The 21,004-nt window shown below is 36.7% G+C and overlaps 1 protein-coding gene across 1 annotated transcript in view; it reads left to right on the top strand.

The window, feature by feature from the left end:
- The window catches only part of CTNNA3 (catenin alpha 3), a 1,597,197-nt gene that overhangs the window by 29,557 nt on the left and 1,546,636 nt on the right, over positions 1-21,004 (top strand). Inside the window, exon 3 of the mRNA XM_032609210.1 lies at positions 5,339-5,531. Coding sequence (XP_032465101.1) covers positions 5,339-5,531 — 193 coding nt within the window. The remainder of the gene's footprint in view (positions 1-5,338; positions 5,532-21,004) is intronic.

Below are 21,004 nucleotides of genomic sequence, written 5' to 3'. Positions count from 1 at the left end.
TTTGCATAGGATGTCCAGCACTGTAGCTTGCTGGTCATTGAGTGGTGCTGGGTCTTAGCGTTGAGATGGAGATCTCTGGGAGAGCTTTTGCTGTTTGATATTACGTGGGGCCAGGAGGTCTCTGCTGGACCAATGTCCTGAACTTGGCTTTCCCACCTCAGAGGCTCAGGCCTGACAGCAGGCTGGAGCACCAAGACCCTGTCAACCACATGGCTCAGAAGAAAAGGGAGAAAAAAAAGAAAGAAAGAAAAAAATAATAATGTTAAATAAAGTTATTAAAATAAAAAAATATTAAAAATTAAAAAGTTAAAGAGTAATAAAAGAAAGAAGAGAGCAACCAAACCTATGAACAAATCCACCAATGATAACAAGCACTAAAAACTATAATGAAAACAAAAAAAACAAAAAATGGACAGAACCCAGGACAAATGGTAAAAGCAAAGCTATACAGACAGAATCACAGAAAGAAGCATACCCATAGATACTCACAAAAAGAGAAAAAGGAAAAGGGCAACTAAGTCAATAAACAAATCTACCAATGATAATAAGCTCTAAATACTAAAGGTAGATAAAGATAAAACCAAAAACAAAGTAGATGCAGAAAGCAAACCCCAAGTCTACAGTTGCTCCCAAGGTCCACCGCCTCAATTTTGGGATGATTCCTTGTCTATTCAGGTATTCCAGACATGCAAGCTACATCAAGTTGATTGTGGAGATTTAATCTGCTGCTTCTGAGGCTGGTGGTAGAAATTTCCCTTTCTCTTCTTTGTTCACACAGCTTCTGGGGTTCAGCTTTGGATTTGGCCCAGCCTCTGCATGTAGGGTGCCTGCGGGCATCTGTTCCCTGCCTTTTGGAAGTCTGAGGTCTTCTGCCAGCGTTCAGTAGGTGTTCTGTAGGAGTTGTTCCACATGTGGATGTATTTTTGGGGAGGAAGGTGATCTCCACGTCTTATTCTTTCACCATCTTGAAGGTCCCCCAGCAACAAAGCTTTTAAAGAGACAATATAAAGAACCTGGAGAGGAGGATAAGAGAGAGGGAGTAGCCCAGATGACCTCTGGGTTTCTGCCTTAGGCTAGAGGTGTCAGTGCCTGAGGTAAGAAACAGATGGAAGAAAGGCAGGTTGGTGGAAGAAGGTTTCCACTTTGGGTATGCTGTGTGAAGTGTCTATTGCCTATTAAATTGAATATTAACTCTTCCTTGACTTTCAGCACTTTTTGTATTTAAGCTACCACCTACTTCCTAGACTGATTTGTGAACCAATTTCCTGTTTTTACCCCGTAGTCTGCCAAACTTGACTGTCTGCTACTCTCAGACAAAAATAATTTCCATCTCTTCCCCTTTGTACATGGTCCCCTTCACCTGGCTCGCCTTCCCCTCTATCTGTCATGCCAGAAAACCATCTGTCTTTAATGGCTCTTTTTGGAAGCCCTACTTAATCCTTGTGAATGTTTATCATCTCTTCAGCACTTTCTTTTTACTTATAAGTTTAAGCAGTTATTCTGCCTTTTATATTGCAGCTAGTTGTGTACCCTTCATATCACCATACTGAAGCTTCTTTATCTTTATTTTCTAAATGGCTAGGATATTGTTTTGAACATAATATGTGCTCAATAAATGTTTATTGGCTTAAAAGGAAATAAAAGAAAATTGTATTTGGTTTGGGGGGAGTGCTGAATGTTAATCGAAGGATATGTATTTTCTGGGTTCTTAACATTTCAGTCTTTCCCAGTACTTTTGTGAACACAGTGAAAGTTGCTTTTGTAGGAAATAAGGAACAGTTGAAATTATCAATGACTTGAAGAAGGGTCTTTTGGACAACTTAATTTTCGGTATGTTTGGAGCAACTAGGGAAGCACACTTGAATTAGGAAAGATTAGAAAACCCTTTTATTTTTTGTTACTTTAAATTTCAATATATAAATATTACATACCCTTAAAATACACCTGGTTTTATGGAATCGTACATGTGCAGAATGAATAAAGTAGGGGATTTCTTCTTTTTATGTTACTCAAAGCCTCTAATTTAGGACTACTTCAGTGGGGAGCTCATTCTGTATCTGTGATGAAGCCTAATACAGATTTATAGACTGAAGAAAAGTGAATAAACCCAAGTTCTTTAAGAGATGCACACCTGAAGTCAAAGATTATCCATATTGGAGGGACCCCCTAAGGTCTGATAAAGAGGGAAAGGGATCAGTTGTGCACAGTGATAAAAGAAAGGCTAGCAAGATGTGGGCTTGGAGCCTATATTAGAATAATCTTTGCTGTAAATTCCAACTAAAATTTTTGTATTTGTAAAAATATAACTGATTTTGTATTGAAAAAAGAAATATGAATTACTTTACAAAATAACTTCAGGGCTAATTTTACTGTTTGCTGGTATTCCTTGAAGAGATGGGAGACTTTTTCAAATAACATATGCACCCTCCAACCCTTGGTGAGAATTATCTACTTTCAGGAGTCACAATCACCTATGGGAGTCAGTTAGATCCCTGTAGGTGATTTGGGGTAAAAAAAAGCTTTAGCTTTCTTTTTTTCCCCTCCAGGCTTACCAAGCCATATTTACTTTCTGAAATAAAATGAATCATTGAAAGCATCATGACTTTAGTTTAATCAATATTAAATAACTATTGTATGTTGGGGTATTTAAAAAGAAGACAGCTTAAACTTGAACAAGTTGCAATTGCATTTTTTTTTGATGGAAGCACAATGTTCTTATACAATGTTCTTTTCACATTTCTTACTTCTCTGGCATTTATTATAAGGAACGAAGCATTTCTGGAATGCTCATTTTAATTTCAAAGCTCAGGCTATTCTATGGAAAACATTTGGTGCTTGGAGGATCTAAAGAACAATAGAGGAATGTTCAGTGGGAAGCATCATGAATTGTGGCACTTAAAATAAATTCTGAAGGAAGATTTTAGACAATGATACTTATTGTTCGTTTTAGACAAAGGTTTTAAACAAGGTGCTATAATTTGTCTTTATCTGGGCAAGTATCTTTTAACTCTTGATATATAAATTAGATTGATAATAGCGAGATATCCGTCTTTTGGAATATGTGAAAGCCCATGTAATAAATCAGACTTATTATCATCTTTACATAATGCATGATAAAGACACATGGCCCTACTTGACTGCTGGTAAAGCACATAGAATGTGCTTTGTTAATTGACTTCATCACATTTAACACAGGGGACCCTAAGAGCAAGATATGGGTAGACCCAGAGAGAACATCTTTGACAAGGTTTCCATGGGGAATGGACTAGAAAACACACATTAAATGGCATCCAAATTTTGTGTCATGTTATGCATCTTAAAAAACACTTTATATTATTTAAACTTCATATAATCTTATAGGGTAATATGGTTATTCTCATTTTCCAAGAAAGGAAATAAAGGCTTGCTACAAGGAACTCCAGTCTGGGTTGTGAATATGGGAATAAAGCAAATTAGAATAAAGAAGAGGGTCTTTTGGACGGGGGAAGGGAATAGCAGAGCAGACAAAAACAATTTTCATCCACATATTTCCCCCATAGCTTGTAAGTTCTTTCTCAGTTCCTGGCTAAGAACTGGGTCCAGATAACCAAATAAACAAATACTTAATGCTCCATTAATAATAAACAAGCAAAATCTCCAGGGACTGCAGAGCAGGAAGGATTATGTATAGTCTGTTGTCACAGATGTGATGCATATTTGTTAAAAGCCTAGGCTATTTGATGACATGCGCCAGCCTAGCTTTCAATAAGAGTTTCAGGTCTTCTATTTTAAATACTGGATAAAAGTTTTTTTTTCTTTCTTCCTCTGCAATGGGGATCTTCCAGGTTTGCTTATGAAAATGTAAACCAAATTTTTTTCTTGGGATTCAAGGTTTAATTAAGAAATGGATATTTTTCACAATGTAATTTTGTATAAGGTTTTGTTTCCAAATATAAGTGCTTAATTTCTATCTCCAAACAATGCTCTTATCATGAGATTATCCTTTTAATTTTTTAAATAAAATTTTATTTATTTATTTATTTTTGGCTGTGTTGGGTCTTCATTGCTGTGAGTGGGCTTTCTCTAGTCGTGGCAAGTGGGGGCTACTCTTCGTTGCGGTGCATGGGCTTCTCATTGCAGTGGCTTCTCTTGTTGCGGAGCATGGGCTTTACGCGTGTGGGCTTCAGTAATTGTGGCACGCAGACTCAGTAGTTTTGGCCCGTGGCCTCTAGAGTGCAGGTTCAGTAGTTGTGGCACACAGGCTTAGGTGCTCTGTGGCATGTGGGATCTTTCCAGACCAGGGCTTGAACCCATGTCCCCTGCATTGGCAGGTGGATTCTTAATGACTGTACCACCAGGGAAGCCCCATGAGTTTATTCTTATTTTAAACAAATTTACAGAAGTAATACATGCTCATTATTAACATATTCAGGCAATTCAAAATATAGACATCAAAACGTCCCTCTGTTCAACTACCCCATTCATTAAGCCATTAATATAAGAAATATTTATTGAACAACTACTTTGTGATTGTTCGAGTGAGGGAGAACAAACCACATTTCCTGTTTTCATGGAGTTTACATTTTAGTATTAGAAGGATGCCATAAACATACATGAACAAATAAAAAATGTCAGGCTCTATAAATGTTCTGAAGAATTATAATGTGTAGTGAGGGGACAGAGTGGGAGAGGGTGGGGATTGGGGTGGTCAGGGAAGGCCTCTTGATAGGGCACTTTGAGGAGGACCTGATTGCTTGAGAGGCCAACTGATTTGCGGGGAGTGTGGGAGACAGGTAAAAGAGTTTACAGAGGGCCAGAATGTCGATCGTAGTAAGGATTTGGATTTTGTCCTTCTGAAGTAACCACTGTTTTACATGTTTCAGAGTGGTTCTGCACCCCCCGCCCCAACATTAGTAATCTCTATTCTTAACCTACATATATTAATACTTATTGACTTAATTATTATTATTTTTGCCTCCCTCTTAATATAGATTGCTGGCTACAAAGTGATATAAATAATCATTTGCTATATGTATATCAAATAATATATATTGAGTATTGTGTATTTTGCATTGGTCCAATAGTAAAACTTGGTGAGATTCAATCTCTATCCTCCCTTCCTTCCTCCCCTCCTCACTCCCCCCGTCCCTCCCTTCCTTCCTGTCTTTAGTTAGGAACTCTGTGGTCGCTGGTAATACTGCTCTTGGTGCCTTGACCTGACTTTTGGGAATGCACCAGTAGTGTTGGGAATGAATCATGTTATTAAGAAATACTTCCTTTTGTTCTGGGCTATGATATCCCAGGGCTGTGTTCCTCTCACAATTTGTCTAATGAGTGACTTGTATTTTTCCAATTTTAGGTTACTACACTTGTAAATTGTCCCCAGAATCCTTCCAACAGGAAAAAAGGACGTTCTAAAAGAGCCAGAGTCCTTCTAGCTTCTGTGGAGGAAGCAACTTGGAATTTATTAGACAAGGGAGAGAAGATTGCTCAAGAAGCCACAGTTTTAAAGGAAGAGCTTACTGGGGCACTTGAGGACGTTCGCAAAGAAAGTGAGTACTCTGGTCCTCTGCTCAGGAGCAAACCACTCCTGATGTTAGTTACCGAATTAGATTTGAGTGTTGTGTTCTAGTTGACTTGAGTTTAGTTAGTCTTTTGTAGAGCTCTGAGGAGCTAGCTGTTGGAGGCAGAGTGGCTCTTTAGACAGCTCCAAAACTCAGACCCCCCTCCTGGTTCTTCCTTTAGTTGTTCAGTTCCCCTCATGCCATAGTTTATCCATAATAAACAAAGAGAAATGTACAATTTTTGTCATAAAATGAGAAGTAACTAATGAGGCTGAAGACATATTTTCCCATACATAAACAAATTATAAAGTTCCTTGTAAACAGTTGGAGATGGAAGTTTCAGACCTGGCCACCTCAGAGGTACATTTTTTATTTTTTCATTATTCTGGAGGTTTAGATTTCCTAAACATAAAAATTGTTTTGCATAAACTATGTATAACTCATGTTGCTGCTATGTTAGCATTACATAATAAGGGGAAATGTAGTGGGGAGGGATAAATCAGGAGCTTGGGATGAACATAAACACACTACTATGTATAAGATAGATAACCAACAAAGACCTACTATATAGCATAGGGAACTCTACTCAATATTCTGTGATAACCTATATAAGAAAAGAATCTAAAAAAGAATGAATATATGCATAGGTATAACTGAATCACTTTGCTGTTCACCTGAAACTAACACAACATTGTAAATCAACTACACTCAAAAAAAAAAAACCACACACACAAAAATATTACATAATAAAAGTGTATATTTCACCTTTTGATATCTTGAACAGTTTTATTATAATGAATGTCTCATTTGAAGGCTATTTTATAAAGAACTGCACAATATTCTTTAGTTAATGGAATGATTTTATACATCAGCTTGCTGCTAGGAACTATTTTGAGAGGATAAGGAAGCAAATTTTCCTGTTCAGCTTTGTAAAAGAGACTGCGGGGTGTTCAAAATTTTCCTCTCCCCATCCCAAACATAACTTTATGAAAATCAGGAAATTTTTGCTAATTAACTAATTAAAATGAATATACTAGCCACAATAAACTTTACGTCAAATACAGGGGAGTTTTTTGCTATAGTTATGTATGATTTATATATTAAAGGGATTCTTTGGACAATATATAGAAAACAATAATGCCTAAGATATTTTGAAATAAATTCATCATTCCTCCCTGCTCCCTACCACCTCAGACCCACTCTTTCTCCTATCTTCTCTGCTTTGGTACCACCATCCACTTAGTTACCAAGTCAGTTAGACTCTTCATTTTTATTCTACCCTCTCTTCCAGTTAGCCTCCAAGTTCAACAAATTCTATCTCCTTTTGCTTCTCAGATCTGTTCTCTCATCTCCATTCCTAATGTTGCCTTCTGAATTCTGGATTACTGCCTTAGCCTTGTCCTATACCAAAGCCAAACATGTTTTTTAAAAATGAAAATATACTCATTTTACTTCCCTGCTTAAAATCATTTTAGTAACCTTTGAAGGATTAGGGGACTGTCTTTCTGGATAAAGTTCAAACTTTTAAACCACAACATTCCATGATTTGGCTTCTACTATCCTCTCCCTTCTCATTTCCTGATTCTGTTCCCCTCTCAAACTTTCTTCCAAGTAAGGACTCATAGCATCTTGAATGGTACATATTGATTTATGCTTCTCTGCCTGTTACCAGGGATTCCCTTCACCTGGATTGCCCTTTTCACTCAGCCAGTTCTTACGTAGCAAAACTCAGCCCAGGTCATCTTTCACAGGAAGTGTTTACTGACACCTTGATGCTGATATAGATGCCCTTCTTCTATGTCCTGACAGACTAGGCATCCCTCTTTCATAGCACTTACCACCCCACACACCAGACATTGATTATTTGTTCAATAAATGTAGACTCAATTTCTTGCATTTTTTTTTGGCCACACCACGTGGCATGTGGAATCTTTGTTCCCCGAATAGGGATTGAACCCATGCTCCCTGCAGTGGAAGTGCAGAGTCTTAACCACTGGCCGGCCAGGGAAGTCCCTAAACTCAGTTTCTTCAAGGTGGCAAGCACCAAGCCTATTTGATTAGCAATCCCTGACATATACCAGACACCTGATAAATGTTTATTAAATAAAAAAGGAATCTAAGCATCATTTTATCATTTTATATTATAAACATTTATAATAGTTTTATCTTTGCTTTTATGAAAAATTATCTCTCATGGTTCCTTTGCTAAGTCTTTGGAAGGAATATGAACCCTATTTGGTACTGCTTTTCTCAGAAAATGTGATCTATTTGACAATATTGTTTCCACAAGCCACGTGGCGATAAATTTGTAAGCCATTGGTCTTTCTTAGAAGGGAACAATAATTGTAATAATTGTCAAGAAATGGTATTTGCTTGTTTTAAAAAAAAGCAATCAACGCTTTTAGCTCAATAAAAGCAAATTATTTTAAGGAAAAGTTCTCAAAGAGAAGTCTTTCGATTCTAGGATTATGCAGTGTGTCCTTCACTATGTTCTGTTATAATGTGTGAAATACATATATATGGCATATGCTGTATACACAACAAATACATTTGGTTAAAGATCACCAAGTGCTTTATACTCTGAATCTTTTTGACAAGCTGCCAAATTGAACTACCGCCACTAGAGTGTAGGAAGAAAGCAGTGAAATGGCAAGTGGTTCTGGAATTTGGGGAATGGCCAATGCTTATCCTATGGTTAGCAGAGATGATGACAGTAAGAGCACTGTTCTCTAAAACTTGGAAGGAATTTTAGCTCAGTGGTGGAGTTGAAGTATCAGGAGAATGAGTTCTGATCCAAGCAATTCTGTATGATGCTGGAAACATAGTTTAAAATTTTCCTGCTTTCATTCTTTTTTTTCCTTTTTTTTTAAGGGCTTTGTCTAGTGGTATAATGTGAAGGACTAGTAAAGAGCAAATGATAAGTTTAATGCATTTGAAAAAGTGAAAAATATTGGAAGTAGAGGATATTTTTATCTATATATATATTGACTTATTTTCAAGAAGAAGAATTTTGAGAGTAATTTAGAATTTTTTTCTAATAAAAATATAGTGTAATTTGTATAGCCTTATTATAGGATTCTCTTTTATTCTGTTTTACTGCCTTTACTGGATTTAGAGAGTCAAAGTGATAAATAAAATGGGCATTTGGTTACCTAAAGAATATGCTTGTAGAAGATAGGTATGGATAGTATTGCGGGGTGGCGGGGGGGAATGGTGAAAGGAAAGGTGAAACTGTCAAGATCCAGAAAACGTCCACGTAGTGATTATATATGGTCACTCATGGTCTTATACAATGGTTAAGTATTAAATCTGGTATTTATTTAAATAGTTTTAGCATATTCACAATACAGTTATCTAGGAATTAGCTAAGAATTATTTATAATGTCTAGAGTATATATTTTGCCTATAGCATATTTACTACCTTTGTGTAGCCTCTGCTCCCCTACAGCAGACATTGCTTCTAAGTCACACAATTGCTTATACAATATGTATAGTTTTTTAGTGGTTTATTGAGAATGACATATATACAAAAAGTGCATATATTATCATGAACAACTCAATACATTTTCATTGTGAATACACTAATGTAACCTCCACCTAGATCAAGAAATAGCACATTACTAGAACCCTAGAAGCAACCCCTGTGCCACTTACTACTCCCTCACCTCACAAGTACCATTATCCTGGTTATTACATAAGTTAGTTTTTTTCCCTTCTTTTTGAACTTTATGTAAGTGGGATCATACAGTATGTCGTCTCTTGAGCCTGGCTTCTTTTGCTCAATGTGTCTTACCATATAGTAGTTCATTTGTTTTCATTGATGAATAGTTCATAGTTATTTATCCACTCTACCGTTGATGGATATTTGAGTTGTTTCCAGTTTTTGGCTTTAGTATACATTGCTATTATGTATGCATTACTCTCGGTGCATGAATGTAGACATTCCTGTTGGGTTTATACCTAGGAAAGAAATTCTGGGTCATAAGGTATACACTCAGCTTTAATAGATGGTACCAAGCAATTTTCCAGAGTGGATTTTCCAATTGACACCCTCATCAGTAAAGGTATAAGAATTCCAGTGGTTCTATATTCTTGCTCACTTGGTGTTAACAAGTGTCAGTGTTTTAATTTAAAGTGTGTGTGGTGGTATCCCATTACAGTTTTTTTCTTTATTTTATTTTTTAATTGAAGTATAGTTGATTTGCAGTGTTGTGTTAGCTTCTGGTGTACAGCACAGTGATTCAGTTATACATATATATTCTTTTCATATTCTTTTCCATTATGGTTTATTACAGGATATGAATATAGTTCCCTGTGCTATATAGTAGGACCTTGTTGTTTATCTATTTTAGATATAGTAGTTTGTATCTGCTAATCCCCAAATCCTAATTTATCCCTCCCCCACCCTCTTTCCCCTCTGGCAACCATAAGTTTGATTTTGAGATCTGTGAGTGTGTTTCTGTTTTGTAAATAAGTTCATTTGTATCACTTTTTTATTAGATTCCACATATAAGTGATATCATATGGTATTTGTCTTTCTCTTTCTGACATGTCACTTAGTATGATAATCTCTAGGTCCATCTATATTGCTGCAAATGGCATTATTTCATTCTTTTTTTATGGCTGCCATTATATATACATACTACCTCTTCTTTATTCATTCACCTGTTGATGGACAGTTAGGTTGTTTTCATGTCTTGCCTATTGTAAATAGTGCTGCTATGAACATTGGGGTGCATGTATCTTTTTTTTAAAAAAACATTTATGTATTTATTTGGCTGCGCCAGGTCTTCATTGTGGCATGTGGGATCTTTTAGTTGTGGCATGCAGGATCTAGTTCCCTGACTAGGGATCGAACCCAGTACCCCTACATTGGGAGAGCTGAGTCTTAGCCACTGGACCACCAGAAAGTACCAGGGGTGCATGTATCTTTTTGAATTAGAGTTTTTTCTGGTTGTATGCCCAGGAATGGGATTGCTGGATCACCTGGCAACTCTATTTTTAGTTTTTTTAAGAAATCTCCATACTGTTTTCCAGAGTGGCTGCACCATTTACATTCCCACCAACAGTGTGGGAGGGTTCCCTTTTCTCCACACCCTCTCCAGCATTTGTTATTTATTTTTTAAAAGTAATTTATTTATTTACTTTTATTTTTGGCTGCGTTGGGTCTTCATTGCTTCACATGGGCTTTCTCTAGTTGCGGCGAGTGGGGGCTACTCTTCATTGTGGTGTGTAGGCTTCTCATTGAGGTGGCTTCTCTTGTTGTGGAGCACGGGCTCTAGGTGCATGGGCTTCAGTAGTTGTAGCACACAGGTTCAGTAGTTGTGGCACATGGGCTTAGTTGCTCTGTGGCATGTGGGACCTTCCTGGACCAGGGATTGAACCCTTGTCTCCTGCATTGGCAGACGGATTCTTAACCACTGTGCCACCAGCATTTGTTATTTGTAGACTTTTAAATGATGGCCATTCTGACCTGTGTGAAGGTAGTTTTGATTTGCATTTCTTTAATAATTAGCGATGCTGAGCATCTTTTCATGTGCCTATTGGCCATCCATATGTCTCTTTGGAGAATGTCTGTTTAGGTCTTCTGCCCATTTTTTGATTGGGTTGTTTGTTTTTTTGTTGAGTTGTGTGAGCTGTTTGTATATTTTGGAAATTAATCCCTTGTCGATTGCATTGTTTGCAAATATTTTCTCCCAGTCTGTAGGTTGTCTTTTCGTTTTGTTGATGGTTTCCTTTGCTGTGCAAAAGCTTATAAGTTTGATTAGGTCCCATTTGTTTATTTTTGCTTTTATTTCTATTGCCTTGGGAGACCCATTGCAGTTTTAATTTGTTCTTGTTATGAGTCTTTTTTTAGTTGTAGATATTAAAAAATCTTCTCCCTTTCATTAATTTAAGCATTTTTGATATTCAGAAGTAATTTTGATAAATTCAAGTTAATCATTTTATTCCTCTATGGGTAGAGATTTTTCTGTTTTGTAAAAAATTTTGCCTATTACGAAGTGAGGAAGATATCCTTTTGTATTGTTATCTAGAGGCTTTATTGTTTTACCTTTACAATCCATCTGGAAATAAATTTTTATGAATGGTATGAATTAGGGATCATGATTCACTTTTTTTTCATATGGAAATAAAATTAATCCAATATCATATAGATGCATATGGAAGTTTCTTGGTTCCAGTACCATTTATTGAAAAAAACACTCACAACCCTACTCTTCCTCAATTGAATCACTTTTGCACCTTTACTGAAAATCAGTTGACAATATCTGTGTGAGTCTCCTTTGGAACTCTCTTCTGTTCCATCGATTCACATACCCTTATAGCAATAACACATTGTCTTGATTACTGTATATCATAGTAAGTATTGAAATAAAAATTATTTTGATTTGGCTATTCTAGGTCCCTTGCATTTCCACAAAATTTTGGAATCAACTTCTCAATTTCTACAAAAAAGCCTGCTGGGATTTCGATTGGGATTAAATTGGATCTATAGATCAATTTGTGCTGAACTGACATTTTAATAGTAATGAGTCTTCTGATTCAAAAACATGTAATTCATTTTTTAAATGATATTGTAAATGGTACTTTAAAACATTTTAATTTTAAATCTATCTTCAAATTCATGATACTTTTTTCCTTACTTCTCTAGTCTATTTTTAAGTCCATCCAGTGAATTTTTCACTTTGTTGTGCATTTTTATTTCTTTAATTTTCATTTGTTTTTTAAAAATAGTTTTTATATCTGTGAAAATAGTTTTCTTTAATTTCTTTCCAAATTCTAGTTCCCTGCTGAAATTTTGTCTTGCCATTACTTTTCTTGAACATCTCCATTACAGTTAATTTCTGTATCTGACATGTCCAATATGTGGCTCTCCTGTAGGTTTGTTTCTATTGTCTGTTTTTTCCTTTTGGTTTTTAAAGTAACTGATTTTGTCTCCTGGTGTCTTGGATAGTTTTTGATCAAATGCTGGGCATTGTGGATGAAAATTTTAGAATTAATTTTTAAAGATTATTCTATTTCTAGCCAGCCCTCACTCTTGGATGTAGCATCTCAGAGGTCTCAATTGAAAGCATAAGATATTTAACAGGACATTTCATCTTAGGCAGTCTCAGAACTCCAATTTTATCTCTCTGACTTCCTGAAGGAGAGAAAAATTCTTTGCTTAACATCTCATTGTCTCAGCTGCCATTTTTTGGGCTTCTCTCTTGTTCAGTCTCTCTGCCATTTGGTTTCTTATAATCGTATACAAAAAAGTCAACTTCAGGTGGATTTAGGATCTAAAAATTAAAAACTCAGTGAAAAATAAGGGTGAATATTTTTAAGGCTTTGGATGTTCAACAGGATTTATTAAACATGAAACAAAAAACTATAAAGAAAAGACTGACATTTTATTATACCAAAATTAAGAACTTTCTTACATCAAAAAAATTTTTAAAGAAAATGAAAAGACACTCTTAGAAAAGATATTGGCATAAACACAACAAGGGATTAATAACAAGAACACATAAGGAACTCTCATAGATCAAAAAGAAAAGCAAAAGAAAAATGGACATGCAAAGGTTTTTACGGAAGAATAAGCACCAACAAAAATACAGAAATGTTCAACCTCATTAATGATCAGGGACATGCAAGTGAGATACCATTTTATACAATTCAACTGGCAAAAATTTAAAAGTCTAACGTGTTACAAAGACTTTGAAGCAATAGTATCTTTAATACATTGCTTATGGGAATGTAAATAGGTACAATTACTTTGAAAAACAGTTTTGGTATATCACTTTAGTCAAATGCCAAAGTTCCATTTACATATGGGTATGTTTCTGAACTCAAATCAATTATATTTCTGGTGTTGTGAGTGTGTAGAAATGCAGTTGTCATTTTAAGATTGGCACTTCTTGAGGTATTACCTCTGAAATGAAACTTTGGATAGTAATTTTAAAAAGAGGGAAACATTTGAGACATGCAAACACACATGGCCTGTTTCTTTGGGATCCTTATAATGGTAAGATTATGGTACTTTATTTGGCTTATGTTAGAAACAGATTTTACAAAAGTGATGTGACACAGTATATGGCATTTGCTGTTAATATACAAAATTGCAAAGAACAAAGAATTGTTTTAACAGAGATTATACATACTTTCTATTCATAAACATTTAGGAATATGTGCTGTTCTCAGGTCTCTAATTCTAAAGATGCTACTTTTTCTAATATATAGAAAGATAAGTATAGTGATATATGGTCTATTGTGGCAGCTGGGATAACTACAGTTTGAAGTTTTGTTAACATCATGAACTGCCTTTCATAATAAATTCTAGAGATAATTAATAAACAAAGATATTATTAGTTTTGCTGTTTGGAAAAAAGATAACTAACCATCTGGATTTAGCAAAAGTCTTAAAGATTTGTCAGTTAAATCAGAGTCTTTTTCCTTAGAACATTTAAAAATAATATTTAGTTTTCTCACGTAAACATTAACTGCTTTATCTTAATAATTACACATTTTTAGATTCTTAGTAAAAATTACACATTTTTAGATATAAAAGTATGGGGCCCTTAATGTATAAAGGGATAATTAATTTGAGATTTCAAGAGTGTTCAGAGAAAGGTTACAATTCAACTCTTTTGTATATTGCCATACAAACCAAGGTGCCTACACAGGTGGAGCACAGCACCTATCAAATCCCCATATATTGATACTTTGGTTTAAATTTTCTGGAGCTGGAACGTGTAGTCTAACATCAGTAGTCTTGGCAGGTTGTGCCTACCAGAGCCAGCCGTTGGAAACATGTATTGTGCTCTTCGTATTTATGTATGTCAGATGGGAGCGGACTTGCAAATTTGTTGGAATCCTGCCACTGCTAAAATATTTCCCCATCTATTTTTTTTAAAACATCTTTATTGGAGTATAATTGGTTTACAATGGTGTGTTAGTTTCTGCTTTATAACAAAGTGAATCAGTTATACATATACATATGTTCCCATATCTCTTCCCTCTTGCATCTCCCTCCCTCCCACCCTCCCTATCCCATACCTCTAGGTGGTCACAAACCACTGAGCTGATCTCCCTGTGCTATGCGGCTGCTTCCCACGAGCTATCTATTTTACGTTTGGTAGTGTATATATGTCTGTGCTACTCTCTCATTTTGTCACAGCTTACCCTTCCCCCTCCCCATATCCTCAAGTCCATTCTCTAGTAGGTCTGTGTCTTTAGTCCCTTCTTACCCCTAGGTTCTTCATGACTTTTTTTTTTTCTTATATTCCATATATATGTGTTAGCATCCGGTATTCGTTTTTCTCTTTTTGACTTACTTCACTCTGTATGACAGACTCTAGGTCCATCCACCTCACTACAGATATCTCAATTTCGTTTCTTTTTATGGCTGAGTAATATTCCCTTGTATATATGTGCCACATCTTCTTTATCCATTCATCCAATGATGAACACTTAGGTTGCTTCCATATCCTGGCTATTGTAAATAGAGCTGCAATGAACATTTTGGTACATGACTCTTCTTGAATTATGGTTTTCTCAGGGTATATGCCCAGTAGTGGGATTGCTGGGTCATATAGTAGTTCTATTTTTAGTTTTTTAAGGAACCTCCATACTGTTCTCCATAGTGGCTCTATCAATTTACATTCTCACCAACAGTGCAAGAATGTTCCCTTTTCTCCACACCCTCTCCAGCATTTATTGTTTCTAGATTTTTTGATGATGGGCATTCTGACCGGTGTGAGATGATATATCATTGTAGTTTTGATTTGCATTTCTCTAATGATTAATGATGTTGAGCATTCTTTCATGTGTTTCTTGGAAATCTGTATATCTTCTTTGGAGAAATGTCTATTTAGGCCTTCTGCCCATTTTTGGATTGATTGTTTTCTTGTTATTGAGCTGCATGAGCTGCTTGTAAATCTTGGAGATTAATCCTTTGTCATTTGCTTCATTTGCAAATATTTTCTCCCATTCTGAGGGTTGTCTTTTGGGCTTGTTTATGGTTTCCTTTGCTGTACAAACGCTTTGAAATTTAATTAGGTCCCATTTGTTTATTTTTGTTTTTAATTTCCATTTCTCTAGGAGGTGTGTCAAAAAGGATCTTGCTGTGATTTATGTCATAGAGTGTTCTGCCTATGTTTTCCTCTAAGAGTTTGATAGTTTCTGGCCTTACATTTAGGTCTTTAATCCATTTTGAGTTTATTTTTGTGTATGGTGTTAGGGAGTGTTCTAATTTCATACTTTTACATGTAGCTGTCCAGTTTTCCCAGCACCACTTATTGAAGAGGCAGTCTTTTCTCCACTGTATATTCTTGCCTCCTTTATCAAAGATAAAGTGTCCATATGTGCATGGGTTTATCTCTGGGCTTTCTATCCTGTTCCATTGATCTATATTTCTGTTGTTTTTCCTTTTTGCAGTACACGGGCCTCTCGCTGTTGTGGCCTGTCCTGTTGTAGTGCACAGGCTCCGAACACGCAGGCTCAGTGGCCATGGCTCATGGGCCCAGCCGCTCCGCGGCATGTGGGATCTTCCCAGACCGGGGCACGAACCTGCGTCCCCTGCATCGGCAGGTGGACTCTCAACCACTGCGCCACCAGGGAAGCCCTATATTTCTGTTTTTGTGCCAGTACCATACTGTCTTGATTACTGTAGATTTGTGGTATAGTCAGGGAGCCTGATTCCTCCAGCTCCATTTTTCATTCTCAAGATTGCTTTGTCTCTTCAGGGTCTTTTGTGTTTCCAAACAAATTGTGAAATTTTTTTTTCTTGTTCTGTGAAAAATGCGGTTGGTAGTTTGATAGGGATTGCATTGAATCTGTAGATTGCTTTGGGTAGTAGAGTCATTTTCACAATGTTGATTCTTACAATACAAGAACATGGTATATCTCTCCATCTGTTTGTATCATCTTTAGTTTCTTTCATCAGTGTCATAATTTTCTGCATACAGGTCTTTTGTCTCCTTAAGTAGGTTTATTCCTAGATACTTTATTCTTTTGGTTGCAATGGTCAATGGGAGTGTTTTCTTCATTTTGCTTTCGGATTTTTCATCATTAGTGTATAGGAATGCCAAAGATTTCTGTGCATTAATTTTGTATCTTGCTACTTTACCAAATTGATTGATTAGCTCTAGTAGTTTTCTGGTAGCACCTTTAGGATTCTTTATGTATAGTATCGTGTCATCTGCAAACAGTAACAGCTTTACTTCTTCTTTTCCGATTTGGATTCCTTTTATTTCTTTTTCTTCTCTGATTGCTGTGACTAAAACTTCGATAACTATGTTGAATAATAGTGGTGAGAGTGGGCAACTTTGTCTTGTTCCTGATCTTAGTGGAAGTGGTTTCAGTTTTTCACCATTGAGGACGATGTTGGCTGTGGGTGTGTCATATATGGCCTTTATTATGTTGAGGTAGGTTCCCTCTATGCCTACTTTCTGGAGGGTTTTATCATAAATGGGTGTTGAATTTTGTCGAAAGGTTTCTCTGCATCTATTGAGATGATCATATGGTTTTTCTCCTTCAATTTGTTAATATGGTGTATCACGTTGATTAATGTGTGTATATTGAAGAATCCTTGCATTCCTGGAATAAACCCCACTTGATCATGGTGTAGGATCCCTTTAATGTGCTGTTGGATTCTGTTTGCTAGTATCTTGTTTAGGATTTTTGCATCTATGTTTATCAGAGATATTGGCCTGTAGATTTCTTTCCTTGTGACATCTTTGTCTGGTTTTGGTATCAGGTTGATGGTGGCCTCCTAGAATGAGTTTGGGAGTGTTCCTCCCTCTGCTTTATTTTGGAAGAGTTTGAGAAGGATAGGTGTTAGCTCTTCTCTAAATGTTTGATAGAATTCGTCTGTGAAGCCCTCTGATCCTGGGCTTTTGTTTGTTGGAAGATTTTTAATCACAGTTTCAATATCAGTGCTTGTGATTGGTCTGTTCATATTTTCTATTTCTTCCTGTTTCAGTCTCGGCAGGTTGTGCATTTGTAAGAATTTGTCCATTTCTTCCAGGTTTTCCATTTTATTGGCATAGAGTTCTTGTAGTAATCTCTCATGATCCTTTGTAGTTCTGAAGTGTCAGTTGTTACTTCTTTTTCATTTCTAATTCTATTCATTTGAGTCTTCTCCCTTTTTTTCTTGATGAGTCTGGCTAATGGTTTATCAATTTTGTTTATCTTCTCAAAGAACCTGGTTTTAGTGTTATTGATCTTTGCTATCATTTCCTTCATTTCTTTTTCATTAATTTCTGATCTGATCTTTATGATTTCTTTCCTTCTGCTAACTTTGGGGTTTTTTTGTTCTTCTTTCTCTAATTGCTTTAGGTGAAACATTAGGTTGTTTATTTGAGATGTTTCCTGTTTCTTAAGGTAGGATTGTATAGCTATAAACTTCCCTCTTAGAACAGCTTTTGCTGCATCCCATAGGTTTTGGGTTGTCATGTCTCCATTGTCATTTGTTTCCAAGTATTTTTTGATTTCGTCTTTGATTTCTTCAGTGATCTGTTGGTTATTAAGTAGTGTATTGTTTAGCCTCCATGTGTCTGTAGTTTTTACACATTTTTTCCTGTAATTGATATCTAGGCTCATAGTGTTGTGGTCGGAAAAGATACTTGATACAATTTCAATTTTCTTAAATTTACCAAGGCTTGATTTGTGACCCAAGATATGATCTGTCCTGGAGAATGTTCCATGGGCACTTGAGAAAAATGTGTATTCTGTTGTTTTTGGATGGAATGTCCTATAAATATCAATTAAGTCCATCTTGTTAAATGTATCATTTAAAGCTTGTGTTTCTTTATTCATTTTCATTTTGTGTGATCTGTCCATTGGTGAAAGTGGGGTGTTAAAATCCTGTACTATGATTGTATTACTGTCAATTTCCCCTTTTATGGCTGTTAGCATTTGTCTTATGTATTGAGGTGCTCCTATGTTGGGTGCATAAATATTTACAATTGTTATATCTTCTTCTTGGATCAATCCCTTGATTGTTATGTAGTGTCCTTCTTTGCCTCTTGTAATAGTCTTTATTTTAAAGTCTATTTTTTCTGATATGAGAATTGCTATTCCAGCTTTCTTTTGATTTCCATTTGCATAGAATATCTTTTTCCATCCCCTCACTTTCAGTCTGTATGTGTCCCTAGGTCTGAGGTGGGTCTCTTGTAGATAGCATATATATGGGTCTTGTTTTTGTATCCATTCAGCCAGTCTGTGTCTTTTGGTGGGAGCATTTAATCCATTTACATTTAAGGTAATTATCTAAATGTATGTTCCTATTCCCATTTTCTTAATTGTTTTGGGTTTGTTATTGTAGGTCTTTTCCTTCTCTTGTGTTTCCTGCCTAGAGAAGGTCCTTTAGCATTTGCTGTAAAGCTGGTTTGGTGGTGCTGAATTCTCTCAGCTTTTGCTTGTCTGTAAAGGTTTTAATTGCTCCATCAAATCTGAATGAGATCCTTGCTGGGTAGAGTAATCTTGGTTGTAGATTTTACTCCTTCATCACTTTAAATATGTCCTGCCACTCCCTTCTGGCTTGCAGAGTTTCTGCTGAAAGATCAGCTGTTAACCTTATGGGGATTCCCTTGTGTGTTTTTTGTTGTTTTTCCCTTGCTGCTTTTAATATGTTTTATTTGTATTTAATTTTTGATAGCTTGATTAATGTGTGTCTTGGCGTGTTTCTCCTTGGATTTGTCCTGTTGGGACTCTCTGTGCTTCCTGGACTTGATTAACTATTTCCTTTCCCATATTAGGCAAGTTTTCAACTATAATCTCTTCAAATATTTTCTCAGTCCCTTTCTTTTTCTATTCTTCTTCTGGGACCCCTATAATTCGAATGTTGGTGCATTTAATGTTGTCCCAGAAGTCTCTGAGACTGTCTTCAGTTCTTTTCATTCTTTTATCTTTATTCTGCTCTGCAGTAGTTATTTCCACTATTTTGTCTAACAGGTCACTTATCCGTTCTTCTACCTCTGTTGTTCTGCTATTGATCCCTTCTAGCGTATTTTAAATTTCATTTATTGTGTTGTTCGTCATTGCTTCTTTCCTCTTTAGTTCTTCTAGGTCCTTGTTAAATGTTTCTTGCATTTTCTCTATTCTATTTCCAAGATTTTGGATCATCTTTACTATCATTATTCTGAATTGTTTTTCAGGTAGACTGCCTATTTCCTCTTCATGTGTTAGGTCTCGTGGGTTTTTACCTTGCTCCTTCATCTGCTGTGTGTTTTTCTGTCTTCTCATTTTGCTTATCTTACTGTGTTTGGGGTCTCCTTTTTTTTGCAGGCTGCAGGTTCGTAGTTCCTGTTGTTTTTGGTGTCTGTCCCCAGTGGATAAGGTTGTTTCAGTGGATTGTGTAGGCTTCCTGGTGGAGGGGACTAGTGCCTGTGTTCTGGTGGAGGAGGCTGGATCTTGTCTTTCTGGTGGGCAGGTCCATGTCTGGTGGTGTATTTTGGGGTGTCTGTGGACTTATGATTTTAGGCAGCCGCTCTGCTAATGGGTGGGGTTGTGTTCCTTTCCTGGTAGTTGTTTGGCATAGGGTGTCCAGCACTGTAACTTGCTGGTCGTTGAGTGAAGCTGGGTCTTGGTGTTGAGATGGAGATCTCTGGGAGATTTTTGCCATTTGATATTACGTGGAGCTGGGAGGTCTCTTGTGGACCAATGTCCTGAACTTGGCTCTCCCACCTCAGAGGCACAGCCCTGATGCCTGGCTGGAGCACCAATAGCCTTTTATCCACACAGCTCAGAATAAAAGGGAGGAAAAAAAAGAAAGAAAGAAAGAGGATAAAATAAAGATAAAATAAAATAATGTCATTAAATTAAAAAATAAATAATTATCAAGAAAAATATTTTTTTTAAAAAGTAAAGATACAAACAAACAAACTAAAAAAACCCAGAAATAAAACCATTGGATAGAACCCTAGGATAAATGGTGAAAGCAGAGCTATACAGACAAAATCTCACACAGAAGCATATACATATACACTCACAAAAAGAGGAAAAGGGGAAAAAATAATATATCTTGCTCCCAAAGTCCACCTCCTCAATTTGGGATGATTTGTTGTCTATTCAGGTATTCCACAGATGCAGGGTACCTCAAGTTGATTGTGGAGATTTAATCTGCTGTTCCTGAGGCTGCTGGGAGAGATTTACCTTTCTCTTCTTTGTTCTCACAGCTTCCGGGGCTCAGCTTTGGATTTGGCCCCGCCTCAGCGTGTAGGTTGCCTGAGGGCGTCTGTTCTTCGCTCAGACAGGACGGGTTTAAAGGAGCTGCTGATTCACGGGCTCTGGCTCATTCAGGCCAGGGCAAGGGAGGGGTGCGGATGCTGGGTGAGCCCGCAGCGGCAGAGGCTGGCGTGACATTGCACCAGCCTGATGCGCACTGTGCGTTCTCCCGGGGAAGTTGTCCCTGGATCACGGGACCCGGGCAGTGGAGGGCTGCACAGGCTGCCGGGAGGGGAGGTATGGAGGGTGACCTG

The sequence above is a fragment of the Phocoena sinus genome, chromosome 16 (genome assembly GCF_008692025.1).
Source record: "Phocoena sinus isolate mPhoSin1 chromosome 16, mPhoSin1.pri, whole genome shotgun sequence".
Classification (NCBI taxonomy): domain Eukaryota; kingdom Metazoa; phylum Chordata; class Mammalia; order Artiodactyla; family Phocoenidae; genus Phocoena; species Phocoena sinus.
Note: the sequence above shows the minus strand (reverse complement) of the source record. Positions and strands in the feature narration are given on the sequence as shown.